This window comes from Heptranchias perlo, chromosome 24, assembly GCF_035084215.1.
Source record: "Heptranchias perlo isolate sHepPer1 chromosome 24, sHepPer1.hap1, whole genome shotgun sequence".
NCBI lineage: Eukaryota > Metazoa > Chordata > Chondrichthyes > Hexanchiformes > Hexanchidae > Heptranchias > Heptranchias perlo.
This window is the reverse complement of record NC_090348.1, coordinates 20016568-20041207: the sequence shown is the minus strand read 5'-3', so window position 1 is coordinate 20041207 and position 24640 is coordinate 20016568. Positions and strand designations below refer to the sequence as shown.

Here is a 24640-nt window from a genome sequence, read left to right as displayed (position 1 = left end):
CCACCGAGCAGTCTGTCTGTCTCACTCATTCTCACATTCATATATATGCAGCTGTGCCAATTAATGAATACATCCAGCACACCCCTAGATGGCACTGTAATAGGACACAAAGTTTGAACCTTGGAATTTAATTAAAAAATAGACAAGGTGATTTATTATTCATTCAGAAACGTAAAGCTCATGAAGCACCTATCCTACTAAAAACTAATGTTTAAATAGGTGAGATTTAAAATCACATTTTTTTTTACAATTTGTAGACAACTTATCCTCGACAAGTCTATAACATAGAATTGCCTAGAAAAAGAAACAACTTGTTTATGCTGGTTTTTATACTCCACCACTGGCCTCCTCCCATTCTCTTTACCTCTTCCCACCTAGTCCTCACATCCCTCTATTCCCTTCTCTCTCAGCATTTACATCAAGCCTCCCTTAAATGTGTCACTGTTATCTGCTTTAATCACTCCATGTGGCAGCAAGTTCTACATTCTCACCAATCCGTGTAAAGAAATGCCTCCTAAATTCTTTATTTGATCTGTTTGTGGCTATTTTCTATTAATGCCCCCTTGTTCTAGACTCTCCCGCAAGTGGAAACAGTTTCTCCACATCCACCCTATCGAACCGCTTCATGATTCTAAAGACCTCTATCAGATCTCCTCTTAGTCTTATCTTTTCCAGAGAAAAGTGCACTAGTCTGCTCAATCTTTCCTGATAGTTGTATCCTCTCAATTCTGGTTTTATCCACGTAAATCTTTTCTGCAATTTCTCCAGTGATTCAAAATCCTTTTTGTAGTATGGAGAACAGAACTGAACACTGAATCCCAGGTGGTCTAACTAGGGGCCTATATAAATTTAACATTACCTCCCTGTTTTTGTATTCTATTCTTCTTGAAATTAATCCTAGTACTTTTGTTTGCGTTGCTACTTTTAGCGATTCATGAATCTATATACCCAGATCTCTTTGCTCCTCTACCCTATTTAGTTTCTTACCTTCCAAGGAATAACTGGCCTCTTTATTCCTCCGATCAAAATAAACCACCTCACACTTCGCACCGCACTCCTGCTCACCTCCAATTTAACTCCCAAGTTTTGGGAGTCGAGTAAGGCATTCGCCGCAGGCAGGCGAGGAGCTCGCACATATTTAAAAGTCATAATTCAGACCCCAGCGTGGTTTTAACCCCGCGTTGCGCACAGTTGGGAATGCACTGGGGAAAGCAGAAGGATACAGGGCCAAAAGGGGCCTAGCAATGTAAAAGTTTTTTTAAAAAAAGTTTTAATTTGCAGGCCAGGAGGAGCAGGAGTGCTCCTCCAGGCACCACAAGTAAAGTTTAACCTTCCCCACCCCATGACCACAAAGGCCTCCCGACCCCCTGGCTGATGACTTACCTTTGTACCGGGGGCCTTTCCCTTATGTCCATTGTTGTTCTGCCTCTTTGACAATATTTTTCTCTAGTTTACTTCCCTTAGCTCCATCCTCATTCCCTCACAGGCTTTTTTCCAATCTTTTGCTTTGGTCTATGTTCTATCTATCTCTCTCAATCATTATCTTAATCTTTATTATATGGTGATCACTAATCCCTAGATGTTCGCCTATGCTTACTTCTCTTATGTGCTCAGGTTCATTTCCCATTACTAGGTCTAGAAGGGCTTCCTTCTGGACTGACATATGAGGAGAGATTGGGTTGACTAGGCCTATATTCACTAGAGTTTAGAAGAATGAGAGGTGATCTCATCAAAACATATAAAATTCTAACAGGACTAGACAGACTAGATGCAGGGAGGATGTTCCCGATGGTTGGGGAGTCCGGAACCAGCGGTCACAGTCTCAGGATACGGGGTATGCCATTTAGAACCGAGTTGAGGAGAAATTTCTTCACTCAGAGGGTGGTGAACCTGTGGAATTCTCTATCACAGAAGGCAGTGGAGGCCAAGTCATTAGATGTATTCAAGAAGGAGATAGATATATTTCTTAATGCTAAAGGGATCAAAGGATATGGGGAAAAAGCGGGAACAGGGTACTGAGTTAGACGATCAGCCATGATCATTTTGAATGTCGGAGCAGGCCCAAAGGGCCGAATGGCCTACTCTTGCTCCTATTTTCTATGTTTCTTTCCGTGTTGGGCTTGTTACATTTTGGGCCAGAAAGGACTCTAGTACAGATTGTAAAAACTCCAACCCCTTCTACTCCCTTTTCCTGCCACTTTATTTGGGAGTACAATCCCCACCACCTACAGCCACCTATATGGGGCAAATGGTGCTAACCAAAGGTTATTATCATAGACGTCAATTACAAAGGCACCGCTTAAAACCTATTAAGCCAGCCGACTATTTCGTGCAATTCAGTACTTCCCGATTTAAAACCTCCGCTGATTTCAGGCAAAGTCAGGTCTTCAAGGAGCTTCAATCAGCTGTTTGAAGCTGCCATAAAGTCTCCACTTTCCGACTGCCTCATGCAGTTGTTAACAGTGCGAACAGCTGATTGAAGGTGCCTGAAGTCTCCATCAGCTGTTCGCACTATTAACAATTACGGGTAGCAGTCAGAAAGTGGAGACTTCAGGCAGCTTTGGGAGTTATTTCATTGCATTTGTTTTACATATTGGGTAAATCACGTTACCATGAACATGAACGCAGTCCTCACCGCTTAGAGTACACATTGGTGTTAACGCGCTATGTCCCTATAACTCGTATTTCTAAACGTAAATAAAGAAGGAAATACATATGCTGGAAAAAATGACCCGGAGTAATTTAACAGGTATCAATGAACAATGGCTAGATGCAATGAAAAAGTTTGTTTTGAAGGAAATGACATCGAAATTATAAAAGCTCCAAGTTCAAGCCGTTAAATATCTATTTTTAGGTTTGCGATACCTCTTCAAAGGAGTTCGAAAGCCCGTAGGTAAATACGGGTATAAGATATATCTATATATATATATCTTACTCAGAACCAGAAGAACAAAATGTTTACAGAGCTTTGAAAATTGTAAGTACAGAGGATTAAGTAATTAAGGTAATCGGACTTTAATAAGTTGCGAAGAGCTTAATGAACAGCTGAGTCTGCTCGAAATAGTAAGCGTCCCCTTTGTAATTGACTTCTATGGTGATGAAAATGGTTATTTTTAATAGACAGTTGGTATAAATGGTGGGGATTGCAGTTGAAATCCCCCATGATTATGATTATTGTTTTACTCATTTCATTTAATAGATTTATCTACATATTTCTTTCTTCACTTCCACTATTTGGTGTTCTCTAGTTTACGCCTAAGTGTCACCATTCCCTTCCTAGCCTTTATCTCCATCCAGTGGGTTCTGTTTCTATTTTTTTTGTTAGTTATGTCCTTTCTTGCTACTGCCCTCATGATATTTCTGATTAACACAGCTACCCCACCACCACTTGTTCCTTCCCTATCTTTTCTAAATGTATTATAGCCTGCAATATTTAACTGCTGATCATTTCCTGTCTGCAGCCACGTTTCCATTATCCCTATTACTTTGGTTTCCTAATTTCTAATTACTGTCTCCAATTACCCTGTTCCGTTGCTGATCCTCTGTACATTGCTACGCTGGCAATTTAATATGCTCTTTTTTTCATTACACCTGCTTGATTTTTAACAGGTATATCATTATTACTTCCTATAACCTTTTCTGTTTCCTGAGTATTTATATATTTCTTTATCTCTTTTTGTACTCTGACCTTTGCTCTCATCAATTATTTTTCTTCTCTTTAGGTTACTATTATTTCTACCCAAACCTATAACTGTCAATAAGTTGCTAAAAATGAATTAATATCCAAGTAATTTAATAATTTTAAAATATTTTGCATCAATATTGAACTTAAAAATAAAACTTTTTTTCTCAATTCAATTCCAGCTCTTACCAAAAAACAAACGTTTTCTTTGTGAAGTTTGAATGATTTCTGCTGGTGGAATCCCAAATACCTTAATGAAAAAATTTAAAAACCCAGTAAGATATAATCCAAAAAGAAATATATAATTAAAAATATGAACACCTAATTTATTCATACCTCCATGATACAAGCCAACTGCTCCACTTCATTTTCCCCAGGAAAGAGTGGGTAACCAGTGAAGAGCTCAGCTAAAATGCAGCCAAAGCTCCACATGTCGATTGCCAATCCATACTGGTGACCCAGAATTACTTCAGGTGAGCGGTAGAATCTGCTCTGGATGTATGTGTAAACTGTTGTACAAACATAATAGATTTTAAACATTAAAATAAAAAAATGAATAATAAAGGTTTAACCCATCCTCTCTCTTTACAGATGCTAATAAACGTCTGGCAATTTCTGTTTTTAAGCTGTAACATATACTAACATGGCATTGCTCACGGCGAGTTAGAAGTTTTATAAGAACAAGGGTGTTGGAGATGGTCATTGCCTGGCACTTGTCTGGCGCGAATGTTACTTGCTACTTATCAGCCCAAGCCTGGATATTGTCCAGGTCTTGCTGCACGTGGGCACGGGCTGCTTCATTATCTGAGGGGTTGTGGCAACCGAACACTGTGTAATCATCAGCGAACATCCCCATTTCTGACCTTATGATGGAGGGAAGGTCATTGACGAAGCAGCTGAAGATGGTTGGGCCTAGGACACTGCCCTGAGGAACTCCTGCAGCAATGTCCTGGGGCTGAGATGATTGGCCTCCAACAACAACTACCATCTTCCTTTGTGCTAGGTATGACTCCAGCCACTGGAGAGTTTTCCCTGATTTTACTTCAATTTTACTAGGGCTCCTTGGTGCCACACTTGGTCAAATGCCTTGATGTCAAGGGCAATCACTCTCACCTCACCTCTGGAATTCTGCTCTTTTGTCCATGTTTGGACCGAGGCTGTAATGAGGTCTGGAGCCGAGTGGTCCTGGCGGAACCCAAACTGAGCATCGGTGAGCAGATTATTGGTGAGTAAGTGCCGCTTGATAGCACTGTCGACAACACCTTCCATCACTTTGCTGATGATTGAGAGTAGACTGATGGGGCGGTAATTGGCCGGATTGGATTTGTCCTGCTTTTTGTGGACAGGACATACCTGGGCAATTTTCCACAGTGTCGGGTAGATGCCAGTGTTGAAGCTGTACTGGAACAGTTTGGCTAGAGGCGCGGCTAGTTCTGGAGCACACGTCTTCAGCACTAATATACCCTGTTCCACCCATTCTAATGCTTAAACTTGGCAAAACAAAACTGAATCTTTGAAAATAAATGCTTTGTTGATCTTTTTTCTTTCTCGTAGGAGCCACTGTCTATTTTGGAAGTGTGTTCCTACGTAGCAAACAACTGAACTCTGATTTGGTGAAAATGAACTCCAAAGGCTGTTTCTTCCCTCCCCAAGCCACTTGAGGCCAGAAATTGTGAAGAGTAATAAAGTCACATTATTGATGTGACCAGCTCTCGCTTTAACATGCTGACTTATAGTAAATGCCTTGCTGCTGCTGGTATACAATTTGTCTGCCCATAGTGTAAGCTACCAGATGGCTCAAATGATGGCTAGTCCATGCATATACCAAGGAGATAAACACTCTTTTCTTTTGAAATATAACAAAAATGCATAAAATGGAAGATATTTATCTGTACAAACCTTTTTGATTCTCAAAGCAGCTTGATCCAAAATCAATTACTTTGATTAATCCTTGTCCTTTGGGGCAAAGTAATATGTTCTCCTAGCAAAAAGAATAAATGAATGGTTATATTATGTAATATGTTCTTCTGATAAAGAATACGATAAAGGAACAGTTTCATTAAACAGTACTATGTTCTTCTGGTAAAGAATACAATATATATTCAAAAAGGATGAATGTCCCAGTGTAATTGCCAAGCAATCACCAGGGAACTAGTTATAATTGTAGTAGCCTATGTATATATGGTTCTTCAATGATTTTATGTTAAACTTTTTTATTTGACAAGTGTTTGATATGTTCTATACTGACTGCTGAATGGGGGAGGGGCTGGAGAATGTAATAATCCTGGGACTGGGCTGTGGGAACTTGGAGTTGTGGTTCCTACCACCCCTGCAAAAGGTGGGGGGGGGGGGGGTTTAGTATATAAGGCAAAATCCGGAAGGTTCTATGAAGAGGGAAAGGTGAAGGTCCATTGCAGTTGTGAACTTGTCTTCACAAGGAGAAGCTACGAAAGAGCTGCAAATCTGTCCAAGTGCTTTGCATGCAGTTTTAGTCAATGTGTAACAGGTTGAGAAGAATACTTTATGGCATGCATACTTTTACCACCTACTTGGTATGTGAAAATGCTTGCAACAATATTTTGGAAGATTTCCTTAGGCTAGCAAGCTGCCCCAGTTCCTCCTGAATACTTGATACTACATTTACTCATTCTGCTACCTCCTCCCATATACTCATTGCTGTCTTCCAGGGAGGGCACCCTGAACCACTAAGCAGAGCACTTCCTGAAGCAGCAGTTCTACAGCTATACCATGACGTGTGGGGTTCTCAGCTGTCACAATTTCTTTGGGAATATTTCCAGACTCTGGTAAATTTTTGGCTGCCAAAAATGAACCTCTCCTTTAAATGGCTATTGCTGCCCTTTGAAAAGCAGCAGCACCAACAGAAATTCTACCCTGATTAAGTGAGCTCCCACAATGAGGTCCAATCCCGACTCTGAGTTTGGCATGAATATGTAATTAACGCCAACTCTGGAAAATCTGGTGGAATTGGCTGTGCGATGTTTGTGTAAAGGTACTGCATACCACTGGGAAATCTATCCCATAATAACAGCTGTCATTTGTCTAATTTTATTATTTTCTTGCCACTAGAGGGCAGTCCAGCACCTATATATTTATATTTATGAGAGATTGTCTATGTGTGCTAACTGCCAAGTATAGGATTCTCTGGTAAAGCCTTTGTTCACAAAACTTTTGCTAAAAAGGTCTGAAGCAAAGTTCTGCTCATTTTCTGTAATTTAGAATGTTTCTGCAAAACTTTTGTTGTAGAATTCCACCTTATGATTAAAAAAACGACAGGATAAACACAAAAATGTTGTGAATAATGACAAATTGAATCAATTTAAAACACTGTTTATGTCTCTACTATTACATTTTGAAACAAAGTGCTCCAAAATGCTGCCAGTGTGATATATAATGCTGCCAGTGCGCTTCATAATGTTGCCACTGTTGCCTAACACACAGTGTTTCCAAGAGAGAAACTTGCATTGATTTAGCTTTCTGCCTCCTTTTATTTACTTTGGTTTAACATTGAAAGATTTTTGTGCTGCTGGAAAATTATCTATCTATTGTCTTAAATGTCTCAGAAAACTGACAGGCAGTACAAAGGTGTGTATATCATATGTGTATTTGAACATGAAAGTGCAGAGTTGCAAATAGCTATGCATTGCCCATTTACACAACACAAATAGTGTCGATAGTGCAGTATAATGGTGGCATTAGTTTTACATGATGCTGTAACATTACATTACTTACAGGTTTTAGGTCACAATGAATGATTTTTTCCCTGTAGAGCATCTGTAAACTCTTTAGTAAAGTGTATGCAAACCGGCAAATAAGCGATATGGTAAAACCCTGGAAGTTGTTGTTCTTGATGAGTTCATACAGATTCATTCTGTGAAAAGAGTAAACTCCAATTATCATCTATCATCCTCCATGAGTTTAAGGGGCTGATTTTATGGATGCTCACTGCTAGGAGGGCCAGCTGGCTGAAGCACATAATTGGGAAATTGTGCGCATGTTGCCCACTCTTTTCTATCGGGAATATCATTGGCAGTGCATGTACAATCTCCTGATGTTAGTGCCTATGGCAGAATGTGCACTCATAAAATTTACCCCAATGTTCAATCAGCATAAAATACTGATTACTCTACCAATTTATAACCATGCAGAAACTCTTAAACATAAGAACTTGTTTATAATCTAGCTCAGTCCTTACACATCCACCCTTGGCTGTAGCACTGTAGGCCGATTTTAAGAATGTGCGATACTGGCAGGGAGTCTCGCCTACCAGGAGCACATATACTGAAATCGTGAGCAGCAGAGCAGCGATTTCTTGGTTTACATGGCTGGTGGGCGATGCTCCCTACTCTTAGCACACATGTGCAAAATCAGGTTTAAGTATACATCCCACCGGCCACTAGTGGACTGGAAAGCTTATCACGGCAGTTATCGCATACGTAGCTTCAAGTCTTTAGCCAAGCTCTTTAAACCCAACAAGTCACGATACGTACACTGGTAACCTCTCCATTGTATTGATACTGTTATTGTATTCATCTGTTAGATTTTAGAAGGTAAATTTTGTGATATCAGGTTCCTGAGCAGAGCTCCACTAGACAGGATCAATTAACACTATGGTCTGATTCCGTGACCAGCTCTCCTGTGCACTAGAGACTCATAGCTGATGCTATGCTTAAGGTTTGCACTTTATTGTTTCAAAATGTGGCAAGTTGACCCATAAGAGTATATTTTCCAAAATGTGTGCTCCCAGCACAGAGTTGCGCTTCTCAGGAGCGCATATTGAGAAATTGGGCACGCACAACCACAATGTTATGTCCATTATGGATGGAAAACTGTGGGCTCCATTTGTGTGATTTCCCAATAGGTGCTCCCGGTAGGTGAGATTCTGCTTTAGGAATACACAATTGAAAAACTGACCCTATTGTTTCATCATTTTATAAAGAAAGTTAGAAATAAAATAAGTTTTAGATCAGTACCTTTTACTTGTTTTTTTAAATTAGGATTTAATTAGCAGTACATGGTCTGCCAAATGAAAATGGTTTTAAAAATCAGGTAAGGAACACTTGAAATGTAAAAGCCACTTCTGAATAAATCAAACCCTGAAAATTTCCTGCCCAGCAACAAAAAGTTTGTACGTGTATTTCAGAACTCATGTTGAATGTCATTTTCTGTGGGAACATTTTCAAATAACCTTTAGGGGTCAAAAATTGGTGTCATAAATCATGTAGCCAATGACAAGGTAGTGCTATTTAATTTCAATAGTGTAACTGCTGAAAGATATGAGTTATGGGGATCTTACTGCAAAGAGTGCACGTGCTATCAGGCCTGAGACAGCTGCTCTATGATTCTTTTCCTTTTTGTGTCATTCTGAGTTTCCATAATCTAATGCTTTGGCTTTCACTGCTCTCCGGGGACTGTCTTTTTACATCATATTAGTCAGCAAATGCAACAGAGTGCACGTTCCCACATTTACCATTAAACCTTCCCTCTTGTCAGCATGTGTTTGTCAAATGGCTCAGAGCCAGTGAAACATATCTTTAGATACCTGAGTAATGATAACTGCTCCTGAATAGTGTTACAGCCCAACTGAGAAACTCTGGAGGGTGAATTTCCATGGGAGCTCTCTTACTTTCCACTGTAACTAACTGCCATGCAAGAAAAGACATATTTATATCGTGCCTCATTACATCTCTTGAGAAATTTCTCAAAGCATTTCACAAACTACGTTGGCCAGGATATCAGGGGTAAATTTTTGCCTTCACTGCCTGGGCGGTAATTTGAAAGAATGGACTGTCTTCCCCCCCACCTTCCCTTTGAAATCAATGGGATGAAAATCTGGCGGGTTCTATAACTGGTGGGTGATCTGCTCAGTCAAATTACCGCCCAGTAAGATGAACATTGACCCTTAGGAGAACTCTCTGCTCTTTTTTGAATAGTGCCGTGGGATATTTTACATCAACTTGATATGTCAACTTAAATATCTCTCATAAAGGACAGCATTTCCAAAAGTGGGGCTCTCCTTCAGTGTTGTCTAGATTATTTGTTCATAAGCTGGAGTGGGGCTTGAATCCAGAAACGTCTGTATCAGAGGCATAAGTGCTGACACTTAATACAGAATAATTCTTAATAAGGTCAAAGCAAATAATTATGTCTCACATATAATAAAAGACTGGTTAGTATTGCATGATTTCAGTTCAGTTATATGGTGGGCATGATATTCATACATTTGCTTTAAAACAGTTTTGGTACAATTACATTTTAGAAAATTGGTTCACATGTTGTATTTACTTTGGTTCTGTGATAGTTTAATGATTATATGTCTGTCTCGGTTTAAGGTCCAGTGGGAGTCTCTACACTGTTTATCTTGTATTTATAATATAGACAATGGGTTATTATTGTCAAACACTACAGCACTGACGCTTTCCTGTCCTAATAAATTGTGTCCTGTTCATGGACTATGGTTTATATTAGTCATCAAATACATAATAGGCCAGATTTTGCTGTGAGCGGCGCCCGCCATTTGTTAGACTTGCATTTGCCCTAGACTTTCTATGAGTTTTTGCACGACAACTTCCTGTAAATTAGACAGCCCCAGGAAGCTGTGGAAGCTACATCATTAAATAAATTAAAAACAGAAATCGACAGTTTCCTAGAAGTAAAGGGAATTAGGGGTTACGGGGAGCGGGCAGGAAATTGGACATGAATTTAGATTTGAGATTAGGATCAGATCAGCCATGATCTTATTGAATGGCGGAGCAGGCTCGAGGGGCCGATTGGCCTAATCCTGCTCTTATTTCTTATGTTCTTAAAAAGAACAGCGCCTTCTACAGGGCATCTGTAAACTGCGTGAACAGGGCAAGCAACATTCTATCCCCTAAACCAATCAGTTTGAAGCATGTTAATATGCTGCGCAGGGACTGAACCAGGAAGTGTAAGTTAGATGTCAAATCAGGTACAGAATGCAAAATAAAGAGAGGATAAGAAAGATTGAATTAAGAAAGAGATAAAAGACAGAAAGCAAAAGTAAAAAAAAAAGTTTATTTAAATATTTTTAAAATCACCAACAATCAAAATCTGAAGGAATGGGACGCCACACTTGTTAAAATTAATTTTCAGTGCCAGAGAAGTTGTTTGGCAGTCATTAAGTCTTACCACACCCTTAATAGGGTACTTACATCAGAACGGACAAACCCTAACCTCGTCTGGAGAGATCAGTCTGTATCTACGATGTCAGTGCAGGAACTTCACACTGTTCCATTCATTTGAATGGGGAGCCAGCCGGGGAGATGTTTTTATGGAGGAGCAGGGCATCTGGTACACCAACTTCCGGATTTCTGCATTTAACTGAGCATGCGCGGTCACCGGAAGTTACTGTACCGTTATTTTCATTGTAAAATCCAGCCCATTACAACCAGTAGAGGGCAAAGTGAGAGATTTAAATGTCTGCTAAAGCCGTTAATCTGATGTCTGAAAGTGACCATTTTGGAGCCAAAATTCCTTCATTCAACAAATTTAATTGAAAAAGTGGATGTTGGTAAAAAGTGGCCAAGTATGGAGAGAAAATGCTGACAAGCAATTCATTCATGGTTAATGTTTCCCTGGAGATTGCTACTCCTTCAAAATAGATTAATGAATTTTACTGAAAATGTACTTAAAATGCCAATTATTGATGCTAAGGTCTTGTTATAGGCCAATCACAAAAGTCACGCAGAACTATGCAACATGAGGGTCGATGAAAGTTGAGTTTTTTAATGCCCTATTAGACCAGTTGTTAGTGAGTTTAACTAATCTCCCCAGTCCCCTTTCCAACGCATCCCTATTTTATTTCTTTCTAATGACTTATCGTTGCACACTAAAATGGGAATTTTACGATCTTTGGACAGAAGAGTGCACTAGAGACGCCATGCTGTCTGGGAATTGCAAAGTTACAAACAGGCCTCAAAGCATCAGAGAACACATATGTATATTAATAACTCCTGGGACTCGCACATAAATTGGAAAGAGGAAGGGTGTTACTCTATCCACTATTGTTTTAACTGGACTCTCTGGTTTAACAATTCATATATGATTGATGCATTCAATCTTTTTAATGACCCATAATATTAGTTAAGGCAAAACTGTATTCTATCTCTGAAATAAAACACTCAACAGTCCCTCTGCATCAGAAGAAAAACCTTTATCAAAATACATTTAAACAATGGTGACCATCAGATGAATTCTCTGCCAGTTGATTGAAATGTGCTTTAAGTATTTAGTTGCCAAGAGGATTTTAATTCAATTAGATTTTTAAAAAAATGTTGTACATGTACATCAATCTGAACTTCACTCCAGACATGTAGACCAAATTTAGGCCCCAATATTTATCACCTGTTGTGCAAATGGACCCCCTATCTGTGTTTACTTATATAGGATGAAAATTATGGGGTAGATTTTCTGGTCCTGGTCTTCGAGCGGTGGAGTCGGTTCACAGCAAACAGAATCTGTATGGCCAATCCCACTGAAATTTCAAGGGTCAGCCGCATTTAATACATTGTGCGGGCTCCACGTTTGGCATGCGACTACCACTGGGAGCTTGCACAGTTGGCAGGTGGGGGGGGGGTAAGCAGAATATTCAATTCAATGAACATAAATTCATCTTTTGAAATACTATGGTAGATTTTACCCCCCCCAATCATTTTAACTCCTCACCTGCACCACTCCAGTGGGTGGGGGTAAAATCTACCATTCCCAATGTGTTCCGGCCCCCTCCACCATCTTTACTTACCCTAATTCAGGCACGGGAGGGCCACAAGCTCCCAGCAGGGATGGGCCTACTTTATATTGAAAACGGGCGCAACGAGGAACAATTTCTCCCCCAATACATGATGTGGAGATACCGGTGATGGACTGGGGTTGACAAATGTAAGGAATCTTACAACACCAGGTTATAGTCCAACTGTTTTATTTAAAAATCACAAGGTTTCGGAGGCTTTCTCCTTCGTCAGGTGAGCGAGTGTGGGATTCCATGGAAGGTTACCGCATTTATATTCAGAGAACAATACCTGGTGATTACAGATAATCTTTCCAACTGCCCGTTGTCAAGGCAATCAAAGTGTTCAGACAGAGTGATGTTACCTACAGGACCACCGAATACACAAACGGCCAGAACACAAAACAGAGAGAGAGAGAGGGAGAGAAACATCCGAAAGGAAGAGAAAGACAGAGAATGACCGTTGTGTTAAAAACAGATAACTTTTTTTCGCTGGTGGGGTTACGTGTAGCGTGACATGAACCCAAGATCCCGGTTGAGGCCGTCCTCATGGGTGCGGAACTTGGCTATCAATTTCTGTTCGATTTTGCGTTGTCGTGTGTCTCGAAGGCCGCCTTGGAGAACGTTTACCTGAAGATCGGTGGCTGAATGTCCTTGACTGCTGAAGTGTTCCCCGACTGGGAGGGAACCCTCCTGTCTGGCGATTGTTGCGCGGTGTCCGTTCATCCGTTGTCGCAGCGTCTGCATGGTCTCGCCAATGTACCATGCTCTGGGGCATCCTTTCTTGCAACATATGAGGTAGACAACGTTGGCTGAGTCACAGGAGTATGAACCATGTACCTGGTGGGTGGTGTCCTCTCGTGTGATGGTGGTGTTTGTGTCGATGATCTGGCATGTCTTGCAGAGGTTGCCGTGGCAGGGTTGTGTGGTGTCGTGGACGCTGTTCTCCTGAAAGCTGGGTAATTTGCTGCGAACGATGGTCTGTTTGAGGTTGGGTGGCTGTTTGAAGACGAGTAGTGGAGGTGTGGGGATGGCCTTAGTGAGGTGTTCGTCGTCATCGATGACATGTTGAAGGCTGCGGAGAACATGGCGTAGTTTCTCCGCTCCGGGGAAGTACTGGACGACGAAGGGTACTCTGTTGGTTGCGTCCCGTGTTAGTCTTCTGAGGAGGTCGATGCGATTTTTCGCTGTGGCCCGTCGGAACTGTCGATCGACGAGTTGAGCGTCATATCCCATTCTTACTAGGGCGTCTTTCAGCATCTGTAGGTGTCCATCGCGTTCCTCCTCATCTGAGCAGATCCTGTGTATTCGCAGGGCCTGTCCATAGGGGATGGCCTCTTTGACGTGGTTAGGGTGGGAGCTGGAAAAGTGGAGCATAGTGAGGTTGTCCATGGGCTTGCGGTAGAGTGAGGTGCTGAGGTGCCCGTCTTTGATGGAGATTCGTGTGTCCAAGAAAGAAACCGATTCTGAGGAGTAGTCCATGGTGAGCTTGATGGTGGGATGGAACTTGTTGATGTTATCGGGTAGTCCCTTCAGTGATTCTTCGCCATGGGTCCATAGGAAGAAAATGTCGTCGATGTATCTGGTGTATAGCGTTGGTTGGAGGTCCTGTGCAGTGAAACCAAGATAGAGTCCATACTCTCAACCTGTACTCAGGACACAGCAGACCAGCTACGAGACACCGCCAAACAGACGAGGCAACGGAACTACGCTGCCTACATGAAAACCAAGAGCAGGAAGCTTGAGAAACTCGGCATCACCACCAGCATCAACCAAGCCTCCCCCGGTACCACGGTTGCAACCACAGGGAAGTCTATCATCAATTTATCCGACCACACCCTTCAACCAGACGAAATTGAGGTTCTCAGCCGAGGGCTCAATTTCTGCCCCACCACCAAAATGGACCCCATTGGTCTCGCGGCGGACACAGAGGAATTCATCAGGAGAATGAGACTCCGGGAATTCTTCCACAAATTCCAAGATTTCAGCAGCGAACCCAATGAGACAATCAACGATCCGGAACAGCAGACAGAGGGATCCGCGGTACAGCAACCGAAGAAGAAAGAGTCAAACTGGACTCCTCCGGAGGTTCGCTGCCCTAAGCTTGACATGTATGCTCAAGCTGTCAGGAAATGCGTCAATGCCAGATTCATCAGCCGCACTAACAAGACAGTGCAGAATGTCACCCGAGCACAACGCAACGCCATCAAAGCTCTCAAGACCAACCGCAACATCGTCATCAAACCAGCGGACAAAGGAGGAGCCATCGTCATACAGAACAGAACGGACTATTGCAAAGAAGCATACCGACAACTGGACAACCAGGAACACTACAGACGGTTACCCGCAGATCCGACCAAGGAACACACCCACCAGCTCAACAAACTGATCAAGACCTTCGATCCAGACCTTCAAAGCATCCTACGCGCTCTCATCCCACGTACTCCCCGCGTGGGAGACTTCTACTGCCTCCCAAAGATACACAAAGCCAACACATCCGGACGTCCTATCGTATCAGGCAACGGAACCCTGTGTGAGAACCTCTCTGGATACGTCGAGGGCATCCTGAAACCCATTGTACAGGGAACCCCCAGCTTCTGTCGCGACACTACAGACTTCCTACAAAAACTCAGCACCCACGGACCAGTTGAACCAAGAACACTTCTCACCACGATGGGCGTCTCGGCACTCTACAACAGTATCCCCCACGATGACTGCATCGCTGCAACAGCCTCAGTACTCAACACCAACAACAGCCAATCTCCAGACGCCATCCTACAACTCATCCGCTTCATCCTGGATCACAATGTCTTCACCTTCGACAACCAGTTCTTTACCCAAACACTGAACAGCCATGGGGACCAAATTCGCACCCCAATACGCCAACATTTTCATGCACAAGTTCGAGCGGGACTTCTTCACTGCACAGGACCTCCAACCAACACTATACACCAGATACATCGACATTTTCTTCCTATGGACCCATGGCGAAGAATCACTGAAGGGACTACACGATAACATCAACAAGTTCCATCCCACCATCAAGCTCACCATGGACTACTCCTCAGAATCGGTTTCTTTCTTGGACACACGAATTTCCATCAAGGGCGGGCACCTCAGCACCTCACTCTACCGCAAGCCCACGGACAACCTCACGATGCTCCACTTTTCCAGCTCCCATCCCAACCACGTCAAAGAGGCCATCCCCTATGGACAGGCCCTGCGAATACACAGGATCTGCTCAGACGAGGAGGAACGCGATGGACACCTACAGACGCTGAAAGACACCCTCGTAAGAACGGGATATGACGCTCGACTCGTCGATCGACAGTTCCGACGGGCCACAGCGAAAAATCGCATTGACCTCCTCAGAAGACTAACACGGGACGCAACCAACAGAGTACCCTTCGTCGTCCAGTACTTCCCCAGAGCGGAGAAACTACGCCATGTTCTCCGCAGCCTTCAACATGTCATCGATGACGACGAGCACCTCGCTAAGGCCATCCCCACACCTCCACTACTCGCCTTCAAACAGCCACCCAACCTCAAACAGACCATCGTTCGCAGCAAATTACCCAGCTTTCAGGAGAACAGCGTCCACGACACCACACAACCCTGCCACAGCAACCTCTGCAAGACATGCCAGATCATCGACACAGACACCACCATCACACGAGAGGACACCACCCACCAGGTACATGGTTCATACTCCTGTGACTCGGCCAACATTGTTTACTTCATACGTTGCAGGAAAGGATGCCCCGGAGCATGGTACGTTGGCGAGACCATGCAGACACTGCGACAACGGATGAACGGACACCGCGCAACAATCGCCAGACAGGAGCATTCCCTCCCAGTCGGGGAACACTTCAGCAGTCAAGGACATTCAGCCACCGATCTTCGGGTAAGCGTTCTCCAAGGCGGCCTTCGAGACACACGACAACGCAAAAACGAACAGAAATTGATAGCCAAGTTCCGCACCCATGAGGACGGCCTCAACCGGGATCTTGGGTTCATGTCACGCTACACGTAACCCCAACAGCGAAAAAAAGTTATCTGTTTTTAACACAATGGGTCATTCTCTGTCCTTCTCTTCCTTTCGGATGTTTCTCTCCCTCTCTCTCTCTGTTTTGTGTTCTGGCCGTTTGTGTATTCGGTGGTCCTGTAGGTAACATCACTCTGTCTGAACACTTTGATTGCCTTGACAACGGGCAGTTGGAAAGATTATCTGTAATCACCAGGTATTGTTCTCTGAATATAAATGCGGTAACCTTCCATGGAATCCCACACTCGCTCACCTGACGAAGGAGAAAGCCTCCGAAAGCTTGTGATTTTTAAATAAAACAGTTGGACTATAACCTGGTGTTGTATGATTCCTTACATCCCCCAATACAGTTCAACATAGATAAACATGAAGTGGTATATTTTAGGAAAAAGAAATGGGCTCTAAAGTATCAAATTTTCAATAGAGTGGAGTAACAGCAAGATCTAAGTGTTTAGATCTGCAGATATTCAAAAGCAGGATTCCAGCTGAAAAGCCATTTAAAGGCAAAATTGGATTTTCTGGATTTTATACATAGGGGCACTGGATATAAAAACAAGGAACTGATGTTCAATTTGCACAAGACTTTGCTTAGACTACAATTGGAGTACTGTATGTAGTTTTGGGCATCCCATTATAGAAGCGATATTAGAGCAATGGAAAAGGTGAAACAGTAACTCGCTAGGAAAATATCAGGAATGAGAGGATATAGCTATAATGAAGGACCATGTTCATTGAAGCAGACAAAATTGAGGGGGACCTAATAGAAATGTCCAAAATTATGAAAGAGCTCTAAAGGGTAAATGGTGCAAGATTATTGTTACTGGTCAATGAATGATAACAAGGGGGACAGAAACTTGAGATTTGCACTAGAAATGTAGAAATGTAAAGGGAGAGGTTAGAAGGAATTTTTTCATGGAAAAGATTTTTGGGATATGGACTATTTTGCTAGAAGTAGCAATTGGAGCCATGACATTTAGGAAACAATGTCCAATATATGGTGGGAGGTCCCAGACTGAGAGCTGGTGTGAGTTCTGCGGAGGACCCAGCAAAAGTCTCAAACTTGTACGGCAGAATGGTTTTACTGGGAATTTAAGGCTTCTTTCATTTCTTTTTTCTTCAGCCCAGAAGGGTAGCTTGGAACAGACTCAGCTTAAAAGCCCTTGCAGTCACTGACAGCTCACCTAGACCATGCAAATTAACATCCCTGCAAATTGGTGTAGGCTCTGCTCTTCAGACACTTTCAAGCAACTATCTTATTCCCTTTTTAAAAAACTATGGACTTTGCACAGAGGATAGTTAGAATGTGGAATCTCTGCCATAAACCAAATATTTTTTTCTTACTTCTCCTTTAATTATTTTTGTGATTCTTCTAAATTTGTACCCTCTCACCGAGTTTAACTCTCAAAGAGTTAAAGTCTGAAGACACTGTTGCCAAAGATACGTTGATAGTAATAATTCAGTTTGTAACTAAAGCCTTGAGTTGAGATAATAGGAGTGATACAGACACCTGGCTAAGTGAGGCATTAACTAAGGCACTCCATAACTGCAACAATAGAAATTGAATTAGCCTGTTCCATTTGATAGCTTATCTTTTGAACTCATTTAGTTAGGTCAGTGGCTGTACTGGAGACTGAATGCAGTGACAAAGTGAACTGTAGCTTACCCTAAAAGTTCAAAGGAAATACACATATGGTTTCGGAAGTAAAAATATTCTTTCATATGAATAACATTGTTACTGCCATCTTTGTCCTTCTTATGCAGAATATCTAAAATATTCAGTTCCACAAAAGCTTGTTGCTGAAACCTATTTTAAAAACACAAATAAGTATAGAACAGTTCATCTATATGGATACATTTCCTGTTAAATCATTTGTATTTTATTGAGCAATGGTTACTACATGCAATTCATAAATGTGCTTCTTTGAGATTTACACAGTAAAATTTTATCTACAATGTTATAAGTTAATCTGCATTGATATAATTTGCTGCACTGCAAAACTTCCTGTTTACAGTTTTGATGCAGGTCTTTTGAATGCATTAGTAACAACCATAACTGTTTTTTCAGCAAATGAATTGAAAAATATTAGAAATAAGTTATATTTTATTAATTGTAGCTGTAAGATTTTATTTACAAAGATACTTTACGGACGAGAAACTTTAGGAGTGGAAATCGATTTAAAAGGTTGGTCAGAAAGCAAAATAAGCCTTCAGTATCACTTCCAGTGATCATGCATGTGCCACAGGAGTGTGATGGAATACTCTCCACTTGCCTGTATGAGTGCAGCTCCAACAACACTCGAGAAGCTCGACACCATCCAGGACAAAGCAGCCCGCTTGATTGGCACCCCATCCACCACCCTAAACATTCACTCCCTCCACCACCGGTGCACTGTGGCTGCAGTGTGTACCATCTACAGGTTGCACTGCAGCAACTCGCCAAGGCTTCTTCAACAGAACCTTCCAAACCCGCCACCTCTACCACCTAGAAGGACAAGGGCAGCAGGCACATGGGGACACCACCACCTGCACGTTCCCCTCCAAGTCACACACCATCCCGACTTGGAAATATATCGCGTTCCTTCATCGTCGCTGGGTCAAAATCCTGGAACACCGTACCTAACAGCACTGTGGGAGAACCTTCACCACACGGACTGCAGCGATTCAAAAAGGCGGCTCACCACCACCTTCTCAAGGGCAATTAGGAATGGGCAAGAAATGCTGGCCTTGTCAGCGACGCCCACATCCCATGAACGAATAAAAAAACTTCAAGAGCCAGTGCTACTTAAATTTGAGCAATTAGCCAGACTGATCTTCCAGTAAAAAGTGGGTAGCAAAGCAAAAGGATTACATAAGCTTCCAACACCTGAGAAGTCCCTTCATCCAATGATGAATGAAAAGATGCAACACCATTTGGACATTAGAAAAATCTATCAGTACCGATCACAGCATGAAAATTTAAAGGTCTTTTCTTTCTTAACAATTTGCTTTGTTCCACCCATCCCCTTTGCCTGAAGGTGTTTGCTCTTAGCTGGGGCACAGTTCCAGAAGGCACTGTCCACATTCCAGTAAGACAAAGTGCAGTCTTCAGGTTCAAGTAGGCTTAAAAAAAGGGTGGTCTGATGCAGGACTGCAACACTGAAGGGCAGTAGAAGCCAGTGGTAGGTGCAGCAGAGTGGATGGGAATGGGGGACAGGTAGAGTGGGGCTAGAGGTTGGGGGGAGGGAAGATAAAGGAGAATTAGAGGCTAGGGGAAGATAGAAAAGGATGAGAGTTGGAAGAAGGGGGAAACGTACAGCAGGTGTAGAGGGCAGGGAGCAGTAGGAAAAATGGAGAGGGTGAGAAGGGACGGGAGTGGGGGGAAGAGGACAGAGGGAAAAAGGAGTGGAAGGGAGTGAGGAGAGAGGATGGGAGGAGGGGGAAGCAGTACATGGGAGGAGTTCGGGAGGAAGGGAGATGAACGGAGCATGAGGAGGGTATAATTATAGCTTGACAAGTTTGCATAGGCAGTTCCATTATAAATGTGGACAAAGGAATTTGTAATGGAAAAAATTGTGCAGACACAAGATTTTAAATATATGGTTAGTCGATCTTCTCTGGCATTGCATATTGCAAGTCGGAGAATGGAGTAATTTTAACCCAGCAGGAAGCTGCTAGGTTGGGATCGGCCGCTCGTTTTACACCCCACCTGATTTTACTTTCCATTGACTTCAATGCAAAGTAAAATTGGGCAGCGTGTAAAAACAGGTTGCTGATCCAATCCGGTCTGTTTCCCACTGGGCGGGTTAGGTTAAGGGGCAAGGTACTGCCACCCTGAACCAAGTTTCAGTTAAAGTCAAGATGTCAATCAGGTCATGGATGGCAAGGGCATTGTTTGTAAGTGAATGGACATTCTGGAGAGAAATGTGGATGAGAGCATTGATTATTGATCCACTGTCCGAGTCCAAGGGACAGTTATGGAAGTGGTGAGTGGAACAGGAAGGAGGTTTGAAAATCCAGTAGCACGTTGGGTGGGATGGCTGGTGAACAAGGAGGATGGAGCAATTGAGGTAAGGAAGCAGCGACTGGCCCGTCTGAGAATGCAGAGACATAGAATGTCTATCGGGCTAATTCAAGGGGGATTCAAGCTTGGGACAGCAGCAAGAAAGTAGGAAAGCAGAGGAGTAGCGGGGGGTTGGGGTAGGGATTAGTTGGCAAAGTATCTGAGGGGAAAGAATGAAAAGGTGGTAAGACGGTGTGACAGGAAGGGGAGGACAAAAGAGAAGGGCCTGACAGGAGTCAAGAGAAAAAAAGAAAAAAAAGATAGAAACAATGGGCTCAGGTTTGGAGTGGCAGCCAAAATGCACAGGTGAATAGACAGAGGGAATTCAGAATACATGGGCATAGCAAAGATTAGAAGAAACATGCCCTGGTCATAGCCAGGGGACAGGGATGAAATGAGAGAGTCCATAGTTAAACTCTGAGGTCCTGTGGTGGTAGGATGAAGTTGACCCGTAGACAGGGTGGAGTCAGCTCCTGTTTAACAATGTTATTAATTATTGTTGTGGGTTGCTGGGATACATTGTGATGATGTCACAATCCTCAGGATAAATATCAGCATTAGGCTGATCCCAGCCCTGCAATACCAGTACGCTGAAAGCATCAAGCTGACTCCAGCCTACAATACCAACAATCTGATCTAAGCCAAGGAACACCGGCAATCATATCTTAGTCTTGCAACAACAGCCTGATAATGGACCAGCAACAAGTCTGACTTCATCCCAGTAACACCAGCAGCCTGATCCCAGCCAAAAAACATGAGCAGTCCAATCCCAACCCAGCAACATCATCAGTCGGAACCCAGCAGCACCAGTAATCTGATTGCACTGGGCAGAAACACTAGTAGATGCATCCAGATCACACCACCTGTCTGAGCCTAGCCCAGGAACACCAGCAGAATGTTTCTAGTACAGTACCACCAGCAGTCTAATCCTAGCACAGCAGCAATACCAGCAGTCTGATCTCAGCCCAGTACTGTCCCGATGAAAGGTCATCAACCTGCAACGTTAATCCTACCTTCCTCTCTCCACAGATGCTGCCTGACCTGCTGAGCATTTCCAGCATTTTCTGTATTTATTTTTGAAAAAAAGGGAGATAGAAGTAATGGGCTTGGGTTCGGAGCGGTAGCCAAAACGTGCACATGAATGGACCACCTAGCAACAAAATGACAGGATCATACTAACAACAGCTGATCCCAGCTCATCATCAGCAGACTAATTATGGCTCAGTAGTACAAGCACAGTATGATCCCAGGCAAGCAACCCAGGCAGTCCAATCCCAGATCAGAAACAACACAGCAATTGGATCCCAGCTCAACAACATCAGCAACTGGAGGATGTCATAACCTTTAGACTAAGTAGCAGCAGTAGACTGGTCCCAGACCACAATACCAGCAGCCGGCTCCTAGCCCAGCAACACCAGCAGCTTGATCCTAGCACAATAACATACAGAACAATGCTTAAAGATTGACAGGTATATTTTGTTGCAGGATGCTGTTAATTCTTATACCCCAGGCCTCCTGTAGGGTCAGTGCCTCATCAGGTCCGTCCCTCCTGAGCTGCAGCAATGATAGCCAATGTTGGCATGTGCCTTTGTCTAATGGCTCCCCTATCCTGCACTTTTGGGTAACACTTTCTGTAACTTCTAAGTCATGCTTAATTATAATTATTCCTAAATGTACATATAGGCAAAAGTCTTCTACTTACTTTTAAATCACTCATTCTTCCTATGTGCTAGGCTCCCAACCATTACTTTCTCAGTAACTACTCAGCATGACTCACTCTTTGCTCCAACAGAAGACTTTACAGATGAAATTTATAATTGTACAATATTTCATTTATATCATTGTCAAAAAACACTTCCTCTTCTGCTTAAATTTCATTCTAAATTTGTCCACATCTCCTAAACTTGCAACAAACTTCAAAACTATTTATTTCCATTCTGTGCATTCTCATCACTATTGGCCCTGGTCTCTGCCTCAGCCTTCCTTACCTCTGCAATCAAGCTCTCCACACTGATACTTAATTTATATCACTATTAAAATCACCCTAGCCATTTCTCACAATGACGCTCCAGTCTCCACCTCATCCTTCCTCCCTTTCAATGAAAGCCTCTCTTACACTCATCTGTCTTCTTGCCTCCATACCCATTATATATATCCAGCAACCTCCTGCCTTCCAGCCAACCTGTGCAATGCACTGTCTTCAATCTCTACCCCATTCCATTTCTAATTAAATAATGAGCAGCACAGCTGGGTGAGCCACACATTTGTTTCATCTAACTACAATTTTTTTTATTCTAACTGGGCTGATTAAAAGGCACAGATTTATTTATCTAAGTTGATCAGATGAGTGGTAGACATTTTAGATGTAATCAATTATTCCTTTTTAATTTTCATCCATGAGCACTGCATCGGGAGATCCATTAGAAATATATTTAAAATGGTATGATAGTGTGTGTTTTGTGTTCGTCACATCACATTTCTTATGTTACAGTTCAACCATCAGACTTGTGAAATGCTTTTTCATTGGCTCAAATAATTTAAAAATCAGAACTAAGAAAATCTACCAATAAAAAAAGATTAATTGAACCAGTCAAATCATTCAAAATGTTATTTACAATAAAGGACTGCCATCTTTCTTTTCCTACAAAGTCAAATATACATGCTTCAAAATAAAGTTTCTAACATAACAAACATAAAAATTACATATTTCAAAATAACATGATCAAACCTAAAAAAATGTCCCTATGTCTTAGCAGCAGCAGTAGGCCAATTTTAGCTTCTGAAACAACCACCAGCGTGTTGATGCTGGTCCGAGTGCAACACCACCAGCAGCCTGATTCCAGCCCTATAACACTAGCAGTGTGACCAGTCACGCCAGTATCCAGATGCCAGCCCAGCAATACCATCATGGCTAATCCCAGCCCAACATCAGAGGACATAATCTGCCTGATGTGAAATGCAAGAACAAGGGTTTGAAGTTACAAATTAAGGATGCTAAAAGGAAATAGGACATTCAGACAAAAGAAAAATGTCAGTAATAAGGGGCTAAACATTTCAAACAGACTTGCAGCAAGGATGATGGAACAAGAAACTATTATGGGGCTCAAAAAGTTCCCATCTGCAATTGGAATCAGGATTAATAGATTTGGAAACACATCAAGATAATTGTGACAATCATGAAGAATTTCTATCTTGTTTTGGCCTGGTAACTGTGTCTTCAAAATGACAGTTTGAGAGGTCACCTGCACAGCCTCAAAGCTATATCATTACATATGTTGCAAAGTTCATTGTTATAGTCACCCTGGTAAAAGGCTTGAAAGAAAAACTAACACATGACTTTCAAATATTCACAGACTTGGTGATCAGTTCAGTTACGAATATGATGGTCTGTTATTTTTTTAATGTGGCTGGCAGTTATCAATTTATAAGTGATAGCTCGCAAGCTATAAAAAGGAACTAATTGATAAGAATCTCGGAATATAAAATCAAACAAACAAACTGATCTTCAAGAGACGCAGGTGGATTTTAGTTGGTGCCCATAGCTCATAGGAAGACAAGGAGGGGGAGTTGTATATATATAGCAGTTGTTTAGAGGTAAAAGGTCATTTAGATTTGTGATCTTTTATTATTTTCCCCTTTGAAGAGGATATCATTTCTACATAAAAATGTTATATTATTGCAAATTATTCTTTTTCAGTTTTTTTATTTACTAAATTTGCTTAATATGTTTAAAAGTAGAACAAGATCAAATGTTATGTTATGTTGCTTATCAAGCACTGGAGAGGGATCTAGCGGAGGCATAAGAATAATTCTAGTAGCATAAAAATAATTGACAGACCAGGGTTTTCTGTTTGTTGTCCCAGGTGTGTTACTGAATATTTTACCTAGAAAGTAAGGCTAGTGAAGATACTCTCAAAGGCTTAGGGAGTTGGGACCAACTAGAGAGTGATTGAAAAAATAGCCTAAAAATCTAGATTAAAAAGGAGGGTATAGAAGACCCAAAAATAGAACAGTAATCTTGTGGTAAATTGGATGGGGAGGCTAGAAGACCATTGGTTTACCCTGCCTGAAAATTGCTGAGGTGTTACATTAACTGTATTGTGTCTGCAA

General features: G+C 42.1%; 1 protein-coding gene across 3 annotated transcripts in view; it reads right to left on the bottom strand.

The window, feature by feature from the left end:
* dyrk4 (dual-specificity tyrosine-(Y)-phosphorylation regulated kinase 4) overlaps positions 1-24640 on the bottom strand; it is a 91341-nt gene that overhangs the window by 35394 nt on the left and 31307 nt on the right. For 2 of the 3 annotated variants that reach the window (XM_068005353.1, XM_068005355.1), the window contains exons 8-12: positions 18155-18295; positions 7433-7571; positions 5582-5663; positions 4019-4191; positions 3872-3932 (exon numbers count right to left, since the gene is read on the bottom strand). In XM_068005353.1, coding sequence (XP_067861454.1) covers positions 3872-3932; positions 4019-4191; positions 5582-5663; positions 7433-7571; positions 18155-18295 — 596 coding nt within the window. The remainder of the gene's footprint in view (positions 1-3871; positions 3933-4018; positions 4192-5581; positions 5664-7432; positions 7572-18154; positions 18296-24640) is intronic. The other variant, XM_068005354.1, reaches the window with a different exon arrangement.